This window comes from Salmo trutta, chromosome 6, assembly GCF_901001165.1.
Source record: "Salmo trutta chromosome 6, fSalTru1.1, whole genome shotgun sequence".
NCBI classification, from domain to species: Eukaryota; Metazoa; Chordata; class Actinopteri; order Salmoniformes; family Salmonidae; genus Salmo; species Salmo trutta.
Window position 1 is genome coordinate 36426857 of NC_042962.1, and position 19011 is coordinate 36445867.

The 19011-nt window shown below is 43.8% G+C and overlaps 1 protein-coding gene across 5 annotated transcripts in view; it reads left to right on the plus strand.

The window, feature by feature from the left end:
* Positions 1 to 19011, plus strand: part of LOC115195883 (cullin-2) — a 47660-nt gene that overhangs the window by 18482 nt on the left and 10167 nt on the right. For 3 of the 5 annotated variants that reach the window (XM_029756214.1, XM_029756213.1, XM_029756216.1), the window contains exons 7-9: positions 1326 to 1422; positions 7792 to 7902; positions 12536 to 12722. In XM_029756214.1, the coding sequence (XP_029612074.1) occupies positions 1326 to 1422; positions 7792 to 7902; positions 12536 to 12722 (395 nt within the window). The remainder of the gene's footprint in view (positions 1 to 1325; positions 1423 to 7791; positions 7903 to 12535; positions 12723 to 19011) is intronic. The other 2 variants (XM_029756215.1, XM_029756217.1) reach the window with 1 other exon arrangement.

Sequence of the window (19011 nt, forward strand, 5' to 3'; positions counted from 1 at the left end):
GTTTTTTTAGAATGCTCCGAGACAGGATTGTGTCGAGGCACAGATCTGGGGAAGGGTACAAAAAAATGTCTGCAGCATTGAAGGTCCCTAAGAAAACAGTGGCATCATTCTTAAATGGAAGAAGTTTAGAACCACCAAGCCTTTTCCTAGAGCTGGCCGCCCAGCCAAACTGAGCAATCAGAGGAGAAGGGCCTTAGTCAGGGAGGTGACCAAGAACCCGAGCTCCAGAGTTCCTCTGTGGAGATGGGAGAACCTTCCAGAAGGACAACCATCTCTGCAGCTTTCCACCAATCAGGCCTTTATGGTAGAGTGTTTAGACGGAAGCCACTCCTTAGTTATAGGCACATGACAGCCTGCTTGGACTTTGCCTAAAGACTCTCAGGCCTGGCCTGAATGCGAAGAGTCACACCTGGAGGCAACCTGGCACTATCCCATCGGTGAAGCATGGTGGTGGCATCATCATGCTGTGAGGTTATTGTTCAGGGGCAGGGACTGGGAGACTAGTCAGGCTTGAGGAAAAGATGAATGTAGCAAAGTACAGAGAGATCCTTGATGAAAACCTGCTCCAGAGCGCACTTCAGACTGGGGCAAAGGTTCAGCTTCCAACAGGACAACAGCTCTAAGCACACAGCCAAGACAATGCAGGAGTGGCTTCGAGACATGTCTCTGAATGTCCTTGAGTGGCCCAGCCAGAGCCCCCGATCGAACAACTCTGGAGAGACCTGGGCGCTCCCCATCCAACCTGACAGAGCTTGAGAGGATCTGCAGAGAAGAATGGGACAAACTCTTCAAATACAGGTGTGCCAAGCTTGTAGCGTCATACCCAAGAAGACTCGAGGCTGTAATCGCTGCCAAAGGTGCTTCAACAAACTACTGAGTAAAGGGTCTGAATACCTATGTAAATATGATATTTCTGTTTTTATTTTAGCAAAAATGTCTAAACTTGTTTTTGCTTTTTCATTATGGGATATTATGTTTATATTGACGAGGGCAAAAAAATATCAAGGGGTCTGAATACTTTCCGAATGGACTGTAGGTCTAAAATGACCAGTGCTCCTATTTAGTGGTTTGTGATTGTCATAATGACTTGATCTCTGGGTTTGTTTCTGTGAAGGTAAAGGATGAACATTCGCTCTGTTCTGACAGTATCTATTACCGTGTTATAGCAGGCTAATACAGTTCAGGGTTACTGTTAGGCAGCTTTTGATATGTCATTTAAAACCACAAGTCACCTTTTACTCTTTTATTTACATTCTCTAGCTAGGCACAGGTTAATGCTCAACAGAAATAGTATCACTAATTGAGCTTGTGTTCTTCTCTTCCAGTGACCGGTGTGGCGAAGACCCAAATCAGAAAGTAATCCATGGGGTTATCAACTCCTTTGTTCATGTTGAACAGTACAAGAAAAAGTTTCCTCTGAAGGTAAGCAGCTGTGCTATGTTGGAATCTAATAATAATAATTTATTTAAGTTTTCCAGAAAATAATCTAAAAGTGCATAGAAAACAAAACAAACAACACCTTTAAATTGAGATGGTAGAGATGGAGGTTGAATGTCTCCATTTGGCTTCAGATGAAAGGCTGGGAGTTCAGATTGGAAAGGCAGTGTAACTTCAGCAGAGGGTGCGTTGATGGTACAAGCAGAGAGAGAAAAAAGACAGCGCTTCACCAATGCACCACATCTGCTTCTCCGACGGTCAGTTCCTCCATAGGATCCGCTCCTCCGTAGGTACTGGTCCTCCATTGCAGGACATGTAGCACCCACCTGGGTGAGGCCACGGGTGCTGAAAAGCGCACGAAAAGACAGTGGTTAAGAACAGTCCCTGAGGCTATTTTGCCATCTCTGCAGTACTTGTTGTAATTCTTCCTGACAGATGAAAAAATAAAGCCGGGGCTGCATTATTTGAATCCAAACTGTTGAGTGTGAAAAACGCTGCACCATTGCAGTTCTTGACACAAACCGTTGCACCTGGCACCTACTACCATACCCCGTTCAAAGGCACTTAAATATTTTGTCTTGCCCATTCACCCTCTGAATGGCACACATTCTCAATTGTCTCAAGGCTTAAAAATCCTTCTTTATCCTGTCTTCTGCCCTTCATCTACAGTGATTGAAGTGAATTTAACAAGTGACATCAATAAGGGATCATAGCTTTCACTTGGTCAGTCTGTCATTTAAAGAGCAGGTGTTCTTGACCTCAACCCCGTCCGTGGAACACCTTTGGGATGAATTAGAACGCCGACTGCAAGCCAGGCCTAATCGCCCAACATCAGTGCCCAACCTCACTAATGCTTTTATGGCTGAATGGAACCAAGTCCCCACAGCAATGTTCCAACATCTAGTGGAAAGCCTTCCCAGAAGAGTGGAGGCTGTTATAGCACCAAAGGGGGGACCAACTCCATATTAATGAATGTCCATGATTTTGGAATGAGATGTTTCGACAAGCACGTGTCCACATATTTTTGGCCGTGTGTGTGTGTGCGTGTGTGCGCGCAGTACCAGTTAAAAATGTTGGACACACCTACTCATTCAAGGGTTTTTCTTTATTTTTACTATTGTCTACACTGTAGAATAATAGTGAAGGCATCAAAACTATGAAATAACACATATGGAATCATGTAATAACCAAAAAAGTGTTAAACAAATCTAAATTATTTTATATTTGAGATTCTTCAAAGTAGCCACTCTTTGCCTTGATGACAGCTTTGCACACTCTTGGCATTCTCTCAACCAGCTTCATGAGGTGGTCACCTGGAATGCATTTCAATTAACATTTCAATGTGCCTTCTTAAAAGTTTGTGGAATTTCTTTCCTTCTTAATGCATTTGAGCCAATCACAGTCCATCATTACTTTAAGACAGCCTTTCTTAAAGTATGGGTCGCTACGTGTCAGAGTACATTTTTTATTGTTTAATTAATTACTGGAATTGATATGGCCAAGTGCATCTGCGCTCTCTGTTCAGGGCTCTCTCTGCTTAGCAGCCGTCTCTGCTTAGCAGCCGTTTCTGCTCAGTTTGGCAGCTGCGTGAGTGAGAGAGGGAGATGCCCGTGTGCTTCGCGGTTTACCTGATCTTTTTTTCTGCAGTTTTCTTGAAGATCAGTCCGCAACACACACAATGCAGCGCTGTCGTTCAAGCCACTGTCTTGTTATTCCCGCTCGCCATCACTCACCGCTGTCATGAAATGGACTCATGCTAGCCACAAGTTCTGACTGAGCTCAATTGTCATGAAACGCATATACAGCGATGAGTTTCTCTCTTTCATATAAACTTATAACGAGGAGCGCCCACAATGTGTTTTGTACGGGGAAGTGCTCAGTAATGAATCTCTCATAATGAACAAATTAATAAAACGACACGTCCTGACCAAACATCCACAGCATGATGGTAAACCCAGGGAGTTCTTTCAGAACAGGGCAGAATGCTTCAGGAAACAGTGCTTCGACAGTGGAAAAGTAAGTCAACTAGCAAGGCATTGTTGTCATTTTATAACAGTTGATGATAAGCGGAAATAAGGGAGTACTAACTAACTCTTATAGTAGTAGATGTGAGTATCTCTTTCAAACAATCCAAAGGGGGGACCTTGTACACACCTAATAGCTAACATTTGCCAAAGCAAGCTAGCTACTGACAGTGCAACCCTAGTAACAGTACAGATGAAGATGAAAAATTATCAGGCCTACTGTACATCTTACTGTATAAATTATTGTTGTAAACAAGTCTAGGTTGGAACTGTTGCTGTTAAAATACAATAATATGTTTTATTCTGAACTGGAATAGCCTGATTGAAGCAAGATGCTTTTTGAGGCAAACACACTCACAAAGTTCTGGGTTGCTCATCTACAGCAGGAAGCAGTCTCCTGCGTGACTGAGAAAGCAGTAGATGTTCTGGTCCAGTTTGGCACCACATACTTTTGCGAGTCAGGGTTCTCAACTCTGACATACTTCAAAAACAAGTATTGAAACAGTTTCAAGGCTGAGCATGACCTCAGTATTGCACTGTCAAAAACGGAGCCCAGAATATAGACATGCTCTCATTAGGACTGTGTGTGTGTGTTTTCCGGTCTACATCTGTGTGATGTGATAAATCAGTTTATTCCAGTTCAGAATGAAAATGATTTATTGTATTTTAACAGCAACAGTTCCAACCTAGTCAGATATGTAAGAGTGTTTTTAATGGGGAAAATAATCATTAATAGATATTTATATGGATATTTAATTGTTATTTGTTTTTGTCTATATTGCATTTGTTTTAGGCATAAGGGCAATGCAATGTACCAATATTTATGTATAGTTGCATATTTTCCCGAAGCTTGGGTCCCAGGAAAACACAGAATTTCTCATTTGCGTCCCAGGCTGAAAAAGTTTAAGAACCCCTGCTTTAAGACATTAAGGTCAGTCAATCCGGAAAGTTTGTGCAGTCACAAAAAACATGAAACGCTATGATGAAACTGGCTCTCATGAGGACCACCACAGGAAAGGAAGACCCATAGTTACCTGCAGAGGATAAGTTCATTAGAGTTACCAGCCTCAGGAATTGGCAATTATCTGCACCTCAGATTGCAGCCCAAATAAATGCTTCACAGAGTTCAAGTAACAGACACATTTCAACATCAACTGTTCAGAGGAGACTGCGTGAATCAGGCCTTCATGGTCTAATTGCTGCAAAGAAACCACTACTAAAGGACACCAGTAAGACGAAGAGACTTGCTTGGTCCAAGAAACACGAGCAAAGAACTCCCTCAAGACTGTTGGAAAACCATTCCAGGTGAAGCTGGTTGAGAGAATGCCAAGAGTGTGCAAAGCTGTCAAGGCAAAGGGTGGCTATTTGAAGAATCTAAAATATATTTTAGATCATTTGACTACATGATTCCATATGTGCTATTTCATAGTTTTGATGTCTTCACTATTATTCTGCAATGTAGAAAATAGTAAAAAATAACCTTGAATGAGTAGGTGTGTCCAAACTGGTACTGTATATACTCGTGGAAAGAAGCACCTTGCTCTTGCTTGCTCTATATAAAATAGGCTACAGCGTTTATAATGAACTGACGGGGAAGTTTGAATGGCGAAAGCTTCTCTGGTGTGATGTGATCACATTGGCTGGTGTTCAAAAAACAATAAAAGGGAATCCTGTTTACCCGCACCCAATGTTTGTTTTCAATGAAATGTATTACGTCAGAATGCCCAATTTTTTCAATCAAATGTATTAAGTTGATTTCCGATCAGTCTAATTTGCATAAACATTGTGATTGGATGATAGCTGTGAGGGTTATTGAATCAGGATCAAATCCTCTGATCTCGAGCTTATTAATGATAGAATGTTCATGTTTGAAGATTGCCGAAAGGCCTATCTCTTTGGCAAATGACAGGAGTGACGAGTGGAATGTAATAGCTGAATAGAGATGGCAACCAGGCTAGTAAACTCCTGGGTACACTCGCAATGGCTGCCTGGTATTGTGATGCAATAATTTCAATGGTAATGTACACTAAACAAAAATATAAACGCAACAAGTAAAGTTTTGGTCCCATGTTTTGGTCCCATGAGTTGAAATAAAAGATCCCAGACATTTTCCATAAGCACAAAAAGTGTATTTTCTAAAAGTTTGTGCAAAAATGTGTTTACATCCCTGTTAGTGGTATGTCAAGGAGCTGATTAAGCAGCATAACCATTACACATGTGCACCTTGTGCTGGGGACAATAAAAGGCCACTGTAAAATGTGCAGTTTTGTCACACAACACAATGCCACGGATGTCCTGAAGTTTTGAGAGAGTGTGCAATCTGTATGCTGACAGCAGAAATGTCCACCAGAGTGATTGCCATAGGATTTAATGTTCCTTTCTCTACTATAAACCGCCTCCAACGTCGTTTTAGAGAATTTGGCAGTATGTCGAGCCGGCCTCAAAACCGCAGTCGGTGTGTAGTCACACCAGCCCAGGACCTCCACATCTGACTTCATCTGTGGGATCGTCTGAGACCAGCCACCCGGACAGCTGATGAAACTGTGGGTTTGCACAACCTTAGAATTACGCTACAAACTGTCAGAAACCGTCTCAGGGAAGCTAATCTGCGTGCTCGTTGTCCTCACCAGCGTCTTGACCTGACTTCAGTTCGGCGTTGTAACCGACTTAATTGGGGAAATGCTCACCTTCGATTGCCACTGGAGAAGTGTACACTTCACAGATTCATTCTGGTTTCAACTGTACCGGGCAGATGGCAGACATCGTGTATGTTTTCTGATGTTAACGTTGTGAACAGAGTGCCCCATGATGTCTGTGGGGTTATGGTATGGGCAGGTATAAGCTACGGACAACGAACACAATTGCATTTGATCAATGTCAATTTCAATGCACAGAGATATCGTGACGAGATTCTGAGGCCCATTGTCGTGCCATTCATCTGCCACCATCACCTCATGTTTCAGCATGATAATGCATGGTCCCATTTCACAAGGATCTGTACACAATTCCTGTAAGCTGAAAACGTCTCAGTTCTTCCATGGCCTGCATACTCGCCAGACATGTCACCCATTGAGCATGTTTGAGATGCTCTGGATCAACGTGTACAGCAGCGTGTTCCAGTTCCCGCCGATATCCAGCAACTTCGCACAGCCCGTGAAGAGGAGTGGTGCAACATTCCACGCTAGTTAGCGTTAGCTCACAAAACTACCTTTAACTTCTTTCATACTGGACACAGAGATGTAAAATGGTATCCATGAAAGCGGCATTCTCCGACGATGGAGAGAGTCAGTTCATGGCTTGAGTGGAGATAACTGGTCAGAGGATGGTATATGATGGTTTGTGTAGTAGCCTAGGCTATAGGTCCAATACATTATCTCCGCATGTTGTATATGCTTGACAATTGTAAAAAAAAAAATGTAAAAAAAGTTGAGGTATATGATCTCACCGGTAATGAATTGATCAATTGTTGTATTGCTTGTGAGGCACAGCTGAGGTAGCATACATTGAAATAAATGTTTTGTTTTTCCTGGCTGATGGTGCCTGCATCTGATGGTCAGTCTCAGTGGAGGGATGGGTAGAGCAGTCTCTCACCGTTCCTCCGCTCTCCCTCCCTCTGCTGATACTGACCAAAAAGGAGACCACTACTTTCAGCTAATGGCAAAACTGGAGTCTCTCGGCCTCATGCACAAATTCATGTTCTTACTCCTATGAGAAAGTGAAATATTCCTCTATTAGCTGCAGTTCTCGTTGTAGTGCGAATGGAAGAAAGGACAAGCGCATTTCATGGCTTATAATCGTGTTGAATAAAAAGTGTTGACAGTGCTGAATAAAAACTTAAACATGAACTCACTCATAGAAACAGCAGCTCTTTGCTGTATTCGTTGACAGTCTCTCTCTAGCCATGGTTTTAAACCTTTTTAAATCTCACAATATCAACTTTGCTGTGCACTTGAGGAAGCTGCAGGGAGACACGATAATCTAAACTATCCGATTGGCCAGCGGTAGGCCTATAGGTGCACTTGATATGCTCTCCGGGCCCGCCGGGTAGGCTGAGTTTGTACCTTCAGACACATTAAATATTTCAAAATGGGAACACTGCTTAGCCACACGCAACCGCCAACAGCGCAAGACAAATTAAAAAAGTAGGAACACAAGGCTTTTTCTGTGGGTTTTTTATTGAAATGTTTGGAGATTGACCAGTAGATTATGATCGACCGGTTGGTGACCCCTGGTCTACTGTAGCCATGTCCATGCCTATGCATGGGTGTACAGTTTGTACAGTGTGTCTTTAAACTCACTAGGCAGCTCACACTCTTTTCTTGTGTTTTAGTTTTATCAGGAAATCTTCGAAGGGCCATTTCTGACGAAAACGGGAGAGTATTACAAACAGGAAGCTTCCAATTTACTGCAAGAGTCCAACTGCTCACAGTATATGGAAAAGGTAAGATGGCTGTAGGTAGCCCTACTCATAGAGATCCATACAGCTATATAAATTATAGGATCTCTATGGTCTAACTGCTCACAGTAGCCTTTATGGAAAAGGTAAGATGGCTGCTGGACAGGACATGTATTGCTGTTCACTCCCCTCCCTTGTTACCTGCTGCTCTCTGTGGGCTGAGCATAATAAGCTACACCCTGGTCATTTAGAAATCAAATTACTCCTGTTTCAACCCTCCTAATGTTATTTCTTTGACTTTTTGTACAAAAAAATCCAAGGGCCTTAGAGCAGTCTGTTGTGACCTTAAGGAATGCATATGTTACATCAGAAAGATGGTAGAGGCAATTCGTTGAGGCTACGATTTTAGAAAATATTAATTTAGTTAATGTGATTTGCCATGGCTGAAAATTGGTATTGAGTATTGTTGCTGTGCATTTATCGTGTTGTTGGTGTTATACTATTGGAGGCCTCAGTGACTCTCCGAGGAGACTCATGGCGCTACCAGCTGTAGCACCGTCAGGTGTGTGTGTTTATGAAAATGTGTTAAAATCAAATCAAATGTATTTGTCACATACACATGATTAGCAGGTGTTAATGCAAGTGTAGCGAAATGCTTGTGCTTCTAGTTCCGACCATGCAGTAATATCTAACAAGTAATCTACCAATTCCACAACAACTACCTTGTACACACAAGTGTAAAGGAATGAATATGAATATGTACATAAATATATAAATGAGTGATGGCCGAACGGCATAGGCAAGATGTAATAGATGGTATGGAGTACAGTATATACATATGAGATGAGTATTGTAGGGTAGGAAAACATATAAAGCAGCGTTGTTTAAGGTGGCTAGTGATACATTACATCAGGATGGCAAGATGCAGTAGATGGTATAGAGTACAGTATATACATATGAGATGAGTAATGTAGGTTATGAAAACATTATATAAAGTGGCATTGTTTAAAGTGGCTAGTGATACATCTAATTACATCAAGATGCAGTAGATGGTATGGCGTACAGTATATACATATGAGATGAATAATGTAGGTTATGTAAACATTATCTAATATAAATAATATAGAGTGGCAAGTGATAAATTGATTACATCAATTTTCCCATTATTAAAGTGGCTTGAGTTGAGTCAGTATGTTCGCAGCAGCCACTCAATATTAGTGATGGCTGTTTAACAGTCTGATGGCCTTGAGATAGAAACTGTTTTTCAGTCTCTCGGTTCCAGCTTTGATGCACCTGTACTGACCTCGCCTTCTGGTTGTTAGCGGGGTGAACAGGCAGTGGCTCGGGTGGTTGCTGATCTTTTTGGCCTTCCTGTGACATCGGGTAGTGTAGGTGTCCTGGAGGGCAGGTAGTTTGCACCCGGTGATGCGTTGTGCAGACCTCACTACCCTCTGGAGAGCCTTCCGGTTATGGGCAGAGCAGCTGCTGTACCAGGCGGTGATACAGCCCGACAGGATGCTCTCGATTGTGCATCTGTAAAAGTTTGTGAGTGTTTTTGGTGACAAGCCGATTTTCTTCAGCCTCCTGAGGTTGAAGAGGCGCTGTTGCGCCTTCTTCACCACGCTGTCTGTGTGGGTGGACCATTTCAGTTTGTCCGTGATGTGTACGCTGAGGAACTTAAAACTCTCCACCCTCTCCACTACTGTCCCGTCAATGTAGATAGGGGGCTGCTCCCTCTGCTGTTTCCTGAAGTCCACGATCATCTCCTTTGTTTTGTTGACATTGAGTGCGAGGTTATTTTCCTGACACCACACTCCGAGGGCCCTCACCTCCTCCCTGTAGGCCGTCTCGTCGTTGTTGGTAATCAAGCCTACCACTGTAGTGTCGTCTGCAAACTTGATGATTGAGTTAGATGCGTGCATGGCCACGCAGTCGTGGGTGAACAGGGAGTACAGAAGAGGGCTGAGAACACACCCTTGTGGGGACCCAGTGTTGAGGATCAGCGGGGTGGAGATGTTGTTACCCACCCTCACCACCTGGGGGCGGCCCGTCAGGAAGTCCAGGACCCAGTTGCACAGGGCGGGGTCGAGACCCAGGGTCTCGAGCTTAATGACGAGTTTGGAGGGTATTATGGTGTTAAATGCTGAACTGTAATCGATGAACAGCATTCTTACATAGGTATTCCTCTTGTCCAGATGGGTTAGGGCAGTGTGCAGTGTGATGGCGATTTCGTCGTCTGTGGACCTATTGGGTCGGTAAGCAAATTGGAGTGGGTCTAGGGTGTCAAGTAGGGTGGAGGTGATATGGTCCTTGACTAGTCTCTCAAAGCACTTCATGATGACGGAAGTGAGTGCTACAGGGCGGTAGTCATTTAGCTCAGTTACCTTAGCTTTCTTGGGAACAGGAACAATGGTGGCCCTCTTCAAGCATGTGGGGACAGCAGACTGGGATAAGGATTGATTGAATATGTCTGTAAACACACCAGCCAGCTGGTCTGCTCATGCTCTGAGGACGCAGCCGGGGATGCCGTCTGGGCCTGCAGCCTTGCAAGGGTTAACACGTTTAAATGTTTTACTCACGTTGGCTGCAGTGAAGGAGAGCCCGCAGGTTTTGGTAGCGGGCCGTGTTAGTGGCACTGTATTGTCCTCAAAGCGAGCAAAAAACTTGTTTAGTCTGTCTGGGAGCAAGGCATCGTGATCCGCGACGGGGATGGTTTTTCTTTTGTAGTCCGTGATTGACTGTAGACCCTGCCACATACCTCTCGTGTCTGAGCCGTTGAATTGCGACTCCACTTTGTTTCTGTACTGACGCTTAGCTTGTTTGCCTTGCGGAGGGAATAGCTACACTGTTTATATTCGGTCATGTTTCCGGTCACTTTGCCCTGATTAAAAGCAGTGTTTCGCACGTTCAGTTTTGCGTGAATGCTGCCATCAATCCACGGTTTCTGGTTGGGGAATGTTTTAATAGACGCTGTTGGTACGACATCACCGATGCACTTGTTAATGAACTTGCACACCGAGTCAGCGTATTTGTCAATGTTGTTGTTCGCAGCAATGCGGAACATATCCCAGTCCACGTGATCGAATCAATCTTGAAGCGTGGAATCCGATTGGTCGGACCAGCGTTGAACAGACCTGAGGGCGGGAGCTTCCTGTTTTAGCTTCTGTCTATAGGCTTGGAGCAACAAAATGGAGTCGTGGTCAGCTTTTCCAAAGGGAGGGCGGGGGAGGGCCTTATATGCGTCGCGGAAGTTAGAATAACAGTGGTCTAAGGTTTTGCCCGCCCTGGTAGCACAACCGATATGCTGATAGAATTTGGGTAGCCTTGATTTCAGATTAGCCTTGTTAAAATCCCCGGCTACAATAAATGCAGCCTCAGGATATGTGGTTTCCAGTTTACATAGAGTCCAATGAAGTTCTTTCAGGGGGGGGGGGGGGGGGGGGGGGTATACACGTCTGTGATTATAATCGAAGAGAATTCTCTTGGTAGATAACGCGGTCGGCATTTGATAGTGAGGAATTCTAAGTCAGGTGAACAAAATGACTTGAGTTCCTGTATGTTGTTATGATCACACCACGTCTCGTTAATCATAAGGCATACACCCCCACCCTTCTTCTTACCAGAGAGATGCTTGTTTCTATTGGCGCGATGCGTGAAGAAACCAGGTGGCTGTACCGACTCAGATGGCGTGTCTCGAGTGAGCCATGTTTCCGTGAAACAAAGAACGTTACAGTCTCAGATGTCTCTCTGGAATGCTACCCTTGCTTGGATTGTTATAATTCCATCCTTAATTGTGGGGCCTGAGTGGAAGCCCTCCACCCCTGCCCTTACCCCAGACAGTGTTGAGATGGTGTGGGAGGTCTTGTGGATGTGCTGACTTAAGAGTTAAGTCTGTGTATTTCTGTCTGACTGACTAGCGCAGAAAGGTAAGACAGTCCCCTACATTAGCTAGCTCACATCATGGCTGCCTTCAGGTGCGTCTGCGATGGCACTCTATTTCCTATATTGTACACTACTTATGGGCTGTAGTCTGGTCAAAAGTCGTGCACTACATAGGGAGTAGGGTTCCATTTGGGACTCAGACTCTGTTCACAAGTGGACCTGTAAATCAGTGACAATGATAAGATTAATGTGATCGTCATTTAACAAGGATAATCACAACACTGGCTTCAAAAGGCATAGTGGCCAGTCTACAGTGTATAGGAGCATCTGTCTATCTGTTGTTGTGCTATGTGGTGGTGACTGAAATCTCTATATATGGGATATGCTTGCTGGCAGCATTAGCGTTGTTTATATGATGTGGTATTTTTTCCCCACTCAGTCACTTATCCCAGTATAGATCTTTCCAGGTTTGGGGTCAAATTCATTCAATTCAGAAAGTAAACCCAATTTCAATTCCACATTCTCCTCATTGAAAGGCATTGAAGGGAATTGGAATTTCAGTGTACCTCCTGAATTGACTGGAATTTAAATGGAATTGACCCCAACCCCGGTGCTTTCTGTTCATCTCCCTATCATTGCATTAAGTAGACAGTGCTGCAGGGTAGATTGTAGTGGGTTATTGGCTTTCAGCCCTATTGGGATTGGGCCATTTAGCGACTTTGAAATGCGCATAATTAACCATATTAAACAAATCAATGAATCCAATGTGTTCCCTTTCTTCCGTGGCTCCACTTAGGTTTTAGGAAGGTTGAAAGATGAGGAGGTGCGATGTCGGAAGTACCTGCACCCCAGCTCATACGCCAAAGTCATCCATGAATGCCAGCAGAGGATGGTGGCGGACCACCTGCAGTTTCTCCACGGGGAGTGTCAGAACATCATCCGCCAGGAGAAGAGAGACGGTCAGTCTGGTTACAGGAGTGACGGTCAGTTTGTTTGTTACTAATAGATACAGGGTCTGGCTTAGAAGGTCTGTTACTCTAGTTAGGTGGTAATTCTGTATTTAGATGATCAATCAGTAAGTTAGATGGTCAGGCTGCCAGGGGCTGGCTTAGGGCCAGTGTTAATTAAGCACAGGTCATCCTTACATTGGCGATCAAGCAGGCTGTGTTTGGGATCCTGAGTGGAGTGAGATCCTGAGTGGTGCAGCCTTTTAAGGCACTGCATTGCATCACTACAGACCTGGGTTTGATCCCGAGCTGTATCTCAACCGGCCGTAATCGGGAGTCCCATAGGGTTGCGCACAATTGGCCCAGCGTCGTCCAGGTTAGGGGAGGGTTTGGCTGGGGTAGGCCGTCATTGTAAATAAGAATTTGTTCTTAACTGACTTGCCTAGTTAAATAAAATATAACAATTTGAGCTGGCTGAATCCCATATGGTTCATTGACAGACTCCCATATGTTACTGGCCATTGGATATACAGTGCATTCGGAAAGTATTTAGACCCATTGACTTTTTACACATTTTGTTACGTTTTTGCCTTATTCTAAAATTGATGAATGATGTGTTTTTCCTCATCAGTCTACACACCATACCCCATAATGACAAAGCGAAAACAGGTTTTTAGACATTTTTGCAAATTTATTTAAAATAAAAACCGGATACCTTATTTACATCAGTATTCAGACCCTTTGCTATGAGCTTCGAAGTTCAGCTCAGGTGCATCAAGTTTGAGTAATCGGTGGAGAAGGGCCTTAGTCAGGGAGGTGACCAAGAACCCAAAGGTCAGTCTGACAGAGCTCCAGAGTTCCTCTGTTGAGATGGGAGAACCTTCCAGAAGGACAACCATCTCTGCAGCACAGGCCTTTATGGTGGAGTGGCCAGACGGAGGCCACTCCTGAGTAAAAGGCACATGACAGCCCGCTTGGAGTTTGCCAAAAGGCACCTAAAAGACTCTCAGACCATAAGAAACAAGATTCTCTGGTCTGATGAAACTAAGTTTGAACTCTTTGGCATTAATGCCATGCATCACATCTGGAAGAAACCTGGCACCATTCCTACGGTGAAGCGTGATGGTGGCAGCATCATGCTGTGGGGATGTTTTTCAGCGGCAGGGACTGGGAGTCTAGTCAGGATCAAGGGAAGGATGAACGGAGCAAAGTACAGAGAGATCATTGATGAAAATCTGCTCCAGTGCGCTCAGGACCTCAGACTGGGGCTAAGGTTCCCCTTCCAACGGGACAACAATCCTAAGCACGCAGCCAAGACAACGTAGGAGTGGCTTTGGAAAAGTCTCTGAATGTCCTTGAGTGGTCCAGCCAGAGCCCGGACTTGAACCCGATCAAACATCTCTTGAAAGACCAGAAAATAACTGTGCAGTGACTCTCCCCATCCAACCAGACAGAGCTTGAGAGGATCTGCAAAGAATGGGAGAAACTCCCCAAATTAAGGTGTTCTTGTAGCGTTCTACCCAAGATTACTCGAGGCTGTAATCGCTGCCAAAGGTGCTTCAACCATTTCCTGAGTTAAAGGGTCTGAATACTTATATGTAAATGTGATATTTCATGTATTTTATTTTTATAAATGTGCAAAAATAATCCCCAAACCTGTTTATTCTATGTCATTATGGGGTATTGTGTGTAGATTTGAGGGGAAAAAACCCAATGTAATACATTTAAGAACAAGGCTGTAACGTAACAAAATGTGGAAAAAGTCAAGGGGTCGGAATACTTTCCGAATGCACTGTAGCTATCAGATTTCAAACTGAACAGAGAACCTCCAGCTGTGACTGACTAAAGATCTCCACAGGTTTCGCGCAAGGTGCTTGAAGTACTTGAATTTGGCACTCTGGAATACATTGACAGGATATTTTTTCATGTTTTTTGCTTGAAAATTACTTGAATTAAAATGAGAGGAGAACAGAAAATAAAATTTTAATATGAAAAATATTAGAAAAATGTATTGGTCTTGAAAATGAATTTCCAGGCAGACTACCTACATAATTTCCCCCCCCTCACGTGTTTCACGCTCTGGATGCCTGGAAATTAATTTGCTCTGAACTTGATGCTCCTTGGAAGAGAAGTAACAGAGCCCATCGACCTGGTGGCTGGCTTGCCACCCAATCATGGGCATGCCAAGACCATCCTGGACGAAGTATGACCATGAAGTTATACTCCCCAAGCTTTTCGAGCTACCTCGCCAGTTAACCTTCTGGTTCCTTCATCCTTATGAGCCACTGAAGGCTGCTGTGGTCGGTGCGCACAATGAAGGGTCTTCCGAGCAGTTATTGACGGAAGTGTGTAGTGAACTCCACTACTGCAAGTAGCTCCCTCTGTGTGGTACAATAGTTTTGCTCGGTGGAGGACTGCCTCCAGCTCCCATACACTAGTACGGGTTCCTCACCGTCCTGCAAAGACAGCTCGAATGCCGAAGTTTCAGTACGTCTGTATCAAGGATGAGGTCGCCGCTAATCGAGTGGATAGCCCAAGACGGGTACGGTGGTGAGTAGCGTCTTTAATTCTTTGAACGGCCTCCACTCCAGCCGTGCCTCCTGTGGAAAACTGTAGTCGGGATGTATTGGTCTTGCAAACTGTAGTCGGGAGGGCTCAGGAAAGCCTTCACTTGCTAGCTCCAGAGTCAGAGCAATTTATGGATGCTCTGGGGTAATTCCCACCTTTGTGGATCTTATCCGCTGCTAATAACGAGTTAGTCTGGAATTCCTCTGAAGTAGTTAACATTTATTAAACTTGTACACCATTTGAGGCCTCAGTTTTCTCCTATCACTGCTATTAAACTCTTTAACTGTTTTATCCTGCTAAAGTGCAGAGGAAAACACAACAATTTCCCCTTGATGTTTCCGGACAGTGCTATTGCCAAGTCATATGCCTGTGGGGAGAAGAAGATAGCCTACATGATCAGTCATGGTCTTGCACCTTACTTTTGGCACCATCCCCTGGAAGAAAGATGATTATGTGCTGCTTTTTGACCAATCGCGGAACAAACGACTGCAGCTCAAGGAAATTGATGTCCACGTAAGGTTTTTAGACCCCACAACCAACAATGTTACCACACACTACCTGGACTCATCATTCATGGGACATGGTACAGCTAAGGACTGTCTCTCTCACTACAGAGTTGACAGATAAACCTCATATGTCTCACCTCCTACAAATTTTGATGGATGGACCAAATGTTAACCACAAGTTTTACAGAGAATTCACTTCTGATGTCCTTGCAGAAGTCACAAACTGAGAGCTAATTGACATTGGAACATGTTTCTTGCACAGTATCCACAATGCGTTTCACTTTAAATGCTTTCTATAGACTGACGCACGACGTCCCTGCAAGACAAGATGATTTTGTGACAACCACAGGCTCCTCAGTTTTTCCTAAAAAGTTTTGTGGATACCTATAGGTACAAAAAAACAGAGGTTGCAACTAGAGCCTTAGAGGGTTTGCCAAACCTAATAAAATCCTACAGAACACTGACATGCATTACATTCACAACTGTAAAGGAAGCAATAGTAGGCAAACTTCACCCAGCAAAACATGTTTTTTTCATATATGTAGCCAAACGTATTCAAGGGTACATACATTCCCATGCTCCCATTCCTGGCAGCAGACTGGGCAGACCTATTGTCTAATTTCATTAGCAGAGTCCTGAAAAGAGGTGACAGACACACTTACAACCCCCCTGAAACTCTCAAAATACACAGTGACAGAGGATGATGCCGTGGGTCCCTTCCAAAGATGACATTGGGATTTCAACATGTAAGGTGCTAAAGAAAAGTGGCTAGCAAAGTGAGTGAGAGGAGGAATTGAGTTTCAGAGTGACAAAAAGAAGTGCCTCCTTGAGGAAGTTGATGCTCAAAACCCCATCACTCCAGTTTTGTGAGACAGGCTGTTTGTCTTGACCCACAACAGATGGCAAGGAGTCCTGCAGCTTGTGAGCACAAATTCAAAAGTCTTCTCAAGCTTACGTAATTAAATTAAAGCATGCCCAGTGGCAGTTGGAGTGCTTCATATCGCAGGAAGTTTTGAAACATCACTCTGTTTAGTGAGTATGATCCGCCGAGGACTGCTCTGAGCACCTTTTTAGAGCGTCTGAAGGGTAAGGAGAACTACAAAGATCGGTGGCAAGCAACTCAAATTGTCCTTCTGCTCTCCCACTGACAGGCCTTGGTAGAAAGGGGATATTCAGTCAACTCCGCTCTCACTGTTGTCAACAAAAAGGAGCAGCCCTACACAGCACAGAGACTGGTGTAGGATGCTGTAGAGAATGCAGTAGGACTGAAGAAAGTTAACATAACGTACCAAGGATATCCTCCTGCAAGTCTGCAAGGCAGAAATATCAAGACTACCTAGATGCACAGCATGACCACAGGAGGGCAGAGAAAATACAATTGGTAGACAATGAGGACCTCAAATAAAAAGAGATTCCTGGAAAAGGACATGGAACTCTTGCAAAAAAATAAATAGAAAATGTAGCTGCAGAGGCAGACCTCAAAGTCTAGAGAATGCAGTATCAAGTTCAACAGCTTCAGAAGATCAATAGAAGATAAAAAGGCTGAGCTTGGACTGTTGTGAGCACATCACTAACTCACTCTCTCTCTTCAATATACACTGAACAAAAATATAAACGCAATGTAAAGTGTTGGTCCCATGTTTTATGAGATGAAATAAAAGATCCCAGAACATTTCCATATGCACAAAACGATTATTTCTCTCAAATGGTGTGCACAAATTTGTTTACATCCCTGTGAGTGAGCATTTCTCCTTTGCTAAGATAATCCAACCACCTGACAGGTGTGATCATTACACAGGTGTACCTAGTGCTGGGGACAATAAAAGGCTGCTAAAATGTGCAGTTTTGTCACACAAGACAATGCCACAGATGTCTCAAGTTTTGAGGGAGCGTGCAGTTGGATTGCTGACTGCAGGAATGCCCACCAGAGCTGTTGCCAGAGAATGTAATATTAATTCCTCTACCTTAAGCCACCTCTGTCGTTTTAGAGAATTTGGCAGTACGTCTAACCGGCCTCACAACCTCAGACCACATGTATGAGGTCGTGTGGGCGAGCAGTTTTCTGATGTCAACATTGTGAACAGATTGTCCCGTGGTGGTGGTGGGGTTATGGTATAGGCAGGCATAAGCTACGGCAATTTCAATGCACAGAGATACAGTGACGAGATCCTGAGGCCCATTGTCGTGCCATTCATCCGCCACATCACCTCATGTTTCAGCATGATAATGCACGGCCCTATGTCGCAAGGATCAGTACACACTTCCCATAAGCTGAAAATGTCCCAGTTCTTCCATCACCTGCATACTCACCAGACATTGAGGATGTATAGGATGCTCTGGATGTGTACGACAGCGTGTTCTAGTTCCCGCCAATATCCAGAAACTTGAAACCATTGAAGAGTGGTGGGAAAACATTCCACAACAGCCTGATAAACTCTATGCGAAGGAGATGTACCGTACTGCATGAGGCAAATGGTGGTCACACCAGATAATGACTGATTTTCTAATCCACGCCCCTAACTTTTTTGTAAGGTATCTGTGACCAACAGATGCATATCTGTATTCCCAGTCATGTGATATCCATAGATTAGGGCCTCATGAATTAATTTACTGATTTCCTTATATGAACTGTAACTCAGTAAAATCTTTGAAATTCCTGGGTTTTTTTGTTGTTCAGTATAATTCAATTAACTTTATTGACATGGAAAGGTTTTACATTGTTGTTGAAATTAAATGGAATGTTTTCAGAGAGACAAAGGTCCTGTCTACCACTCTGAATGATGTATCAGGTGAGCTGTGATGTTGATCTTTGCGGTGTACACACTATGTTAGATGTGTGCTATGCCCATGGATGTGTTTTTTATTATTAAATGGGTGGTTTGAGCCCTGAATGCTGATTGGCTGAAAACCGTTGTATATCAGACCGTATACCACGGGTATGACAAAACATTGGTAACCAGTTTATAATAGCAATAAGGCTCCTCGGTGGTTTGTGATATATGGCCAATATACCACGGCTAAGGGCCGCGATATGTCGTGCCTAAGAACAGCCCTTAGCAGTGATATATTGGCCATATACAAGACCTCCTCGAGCCTTATTGCTTAATTAGACAAAAGGTAGCTAGTTTTCTCACCTTCATCCACCATTTGCTTTCAAAGTCTTTATTTCAACCATTATCACTATTAGCTAAACACATCTTATTCCGTTATCTCATCTCTCTGACATTTTGTTCAGACTGCCACCTGTTATA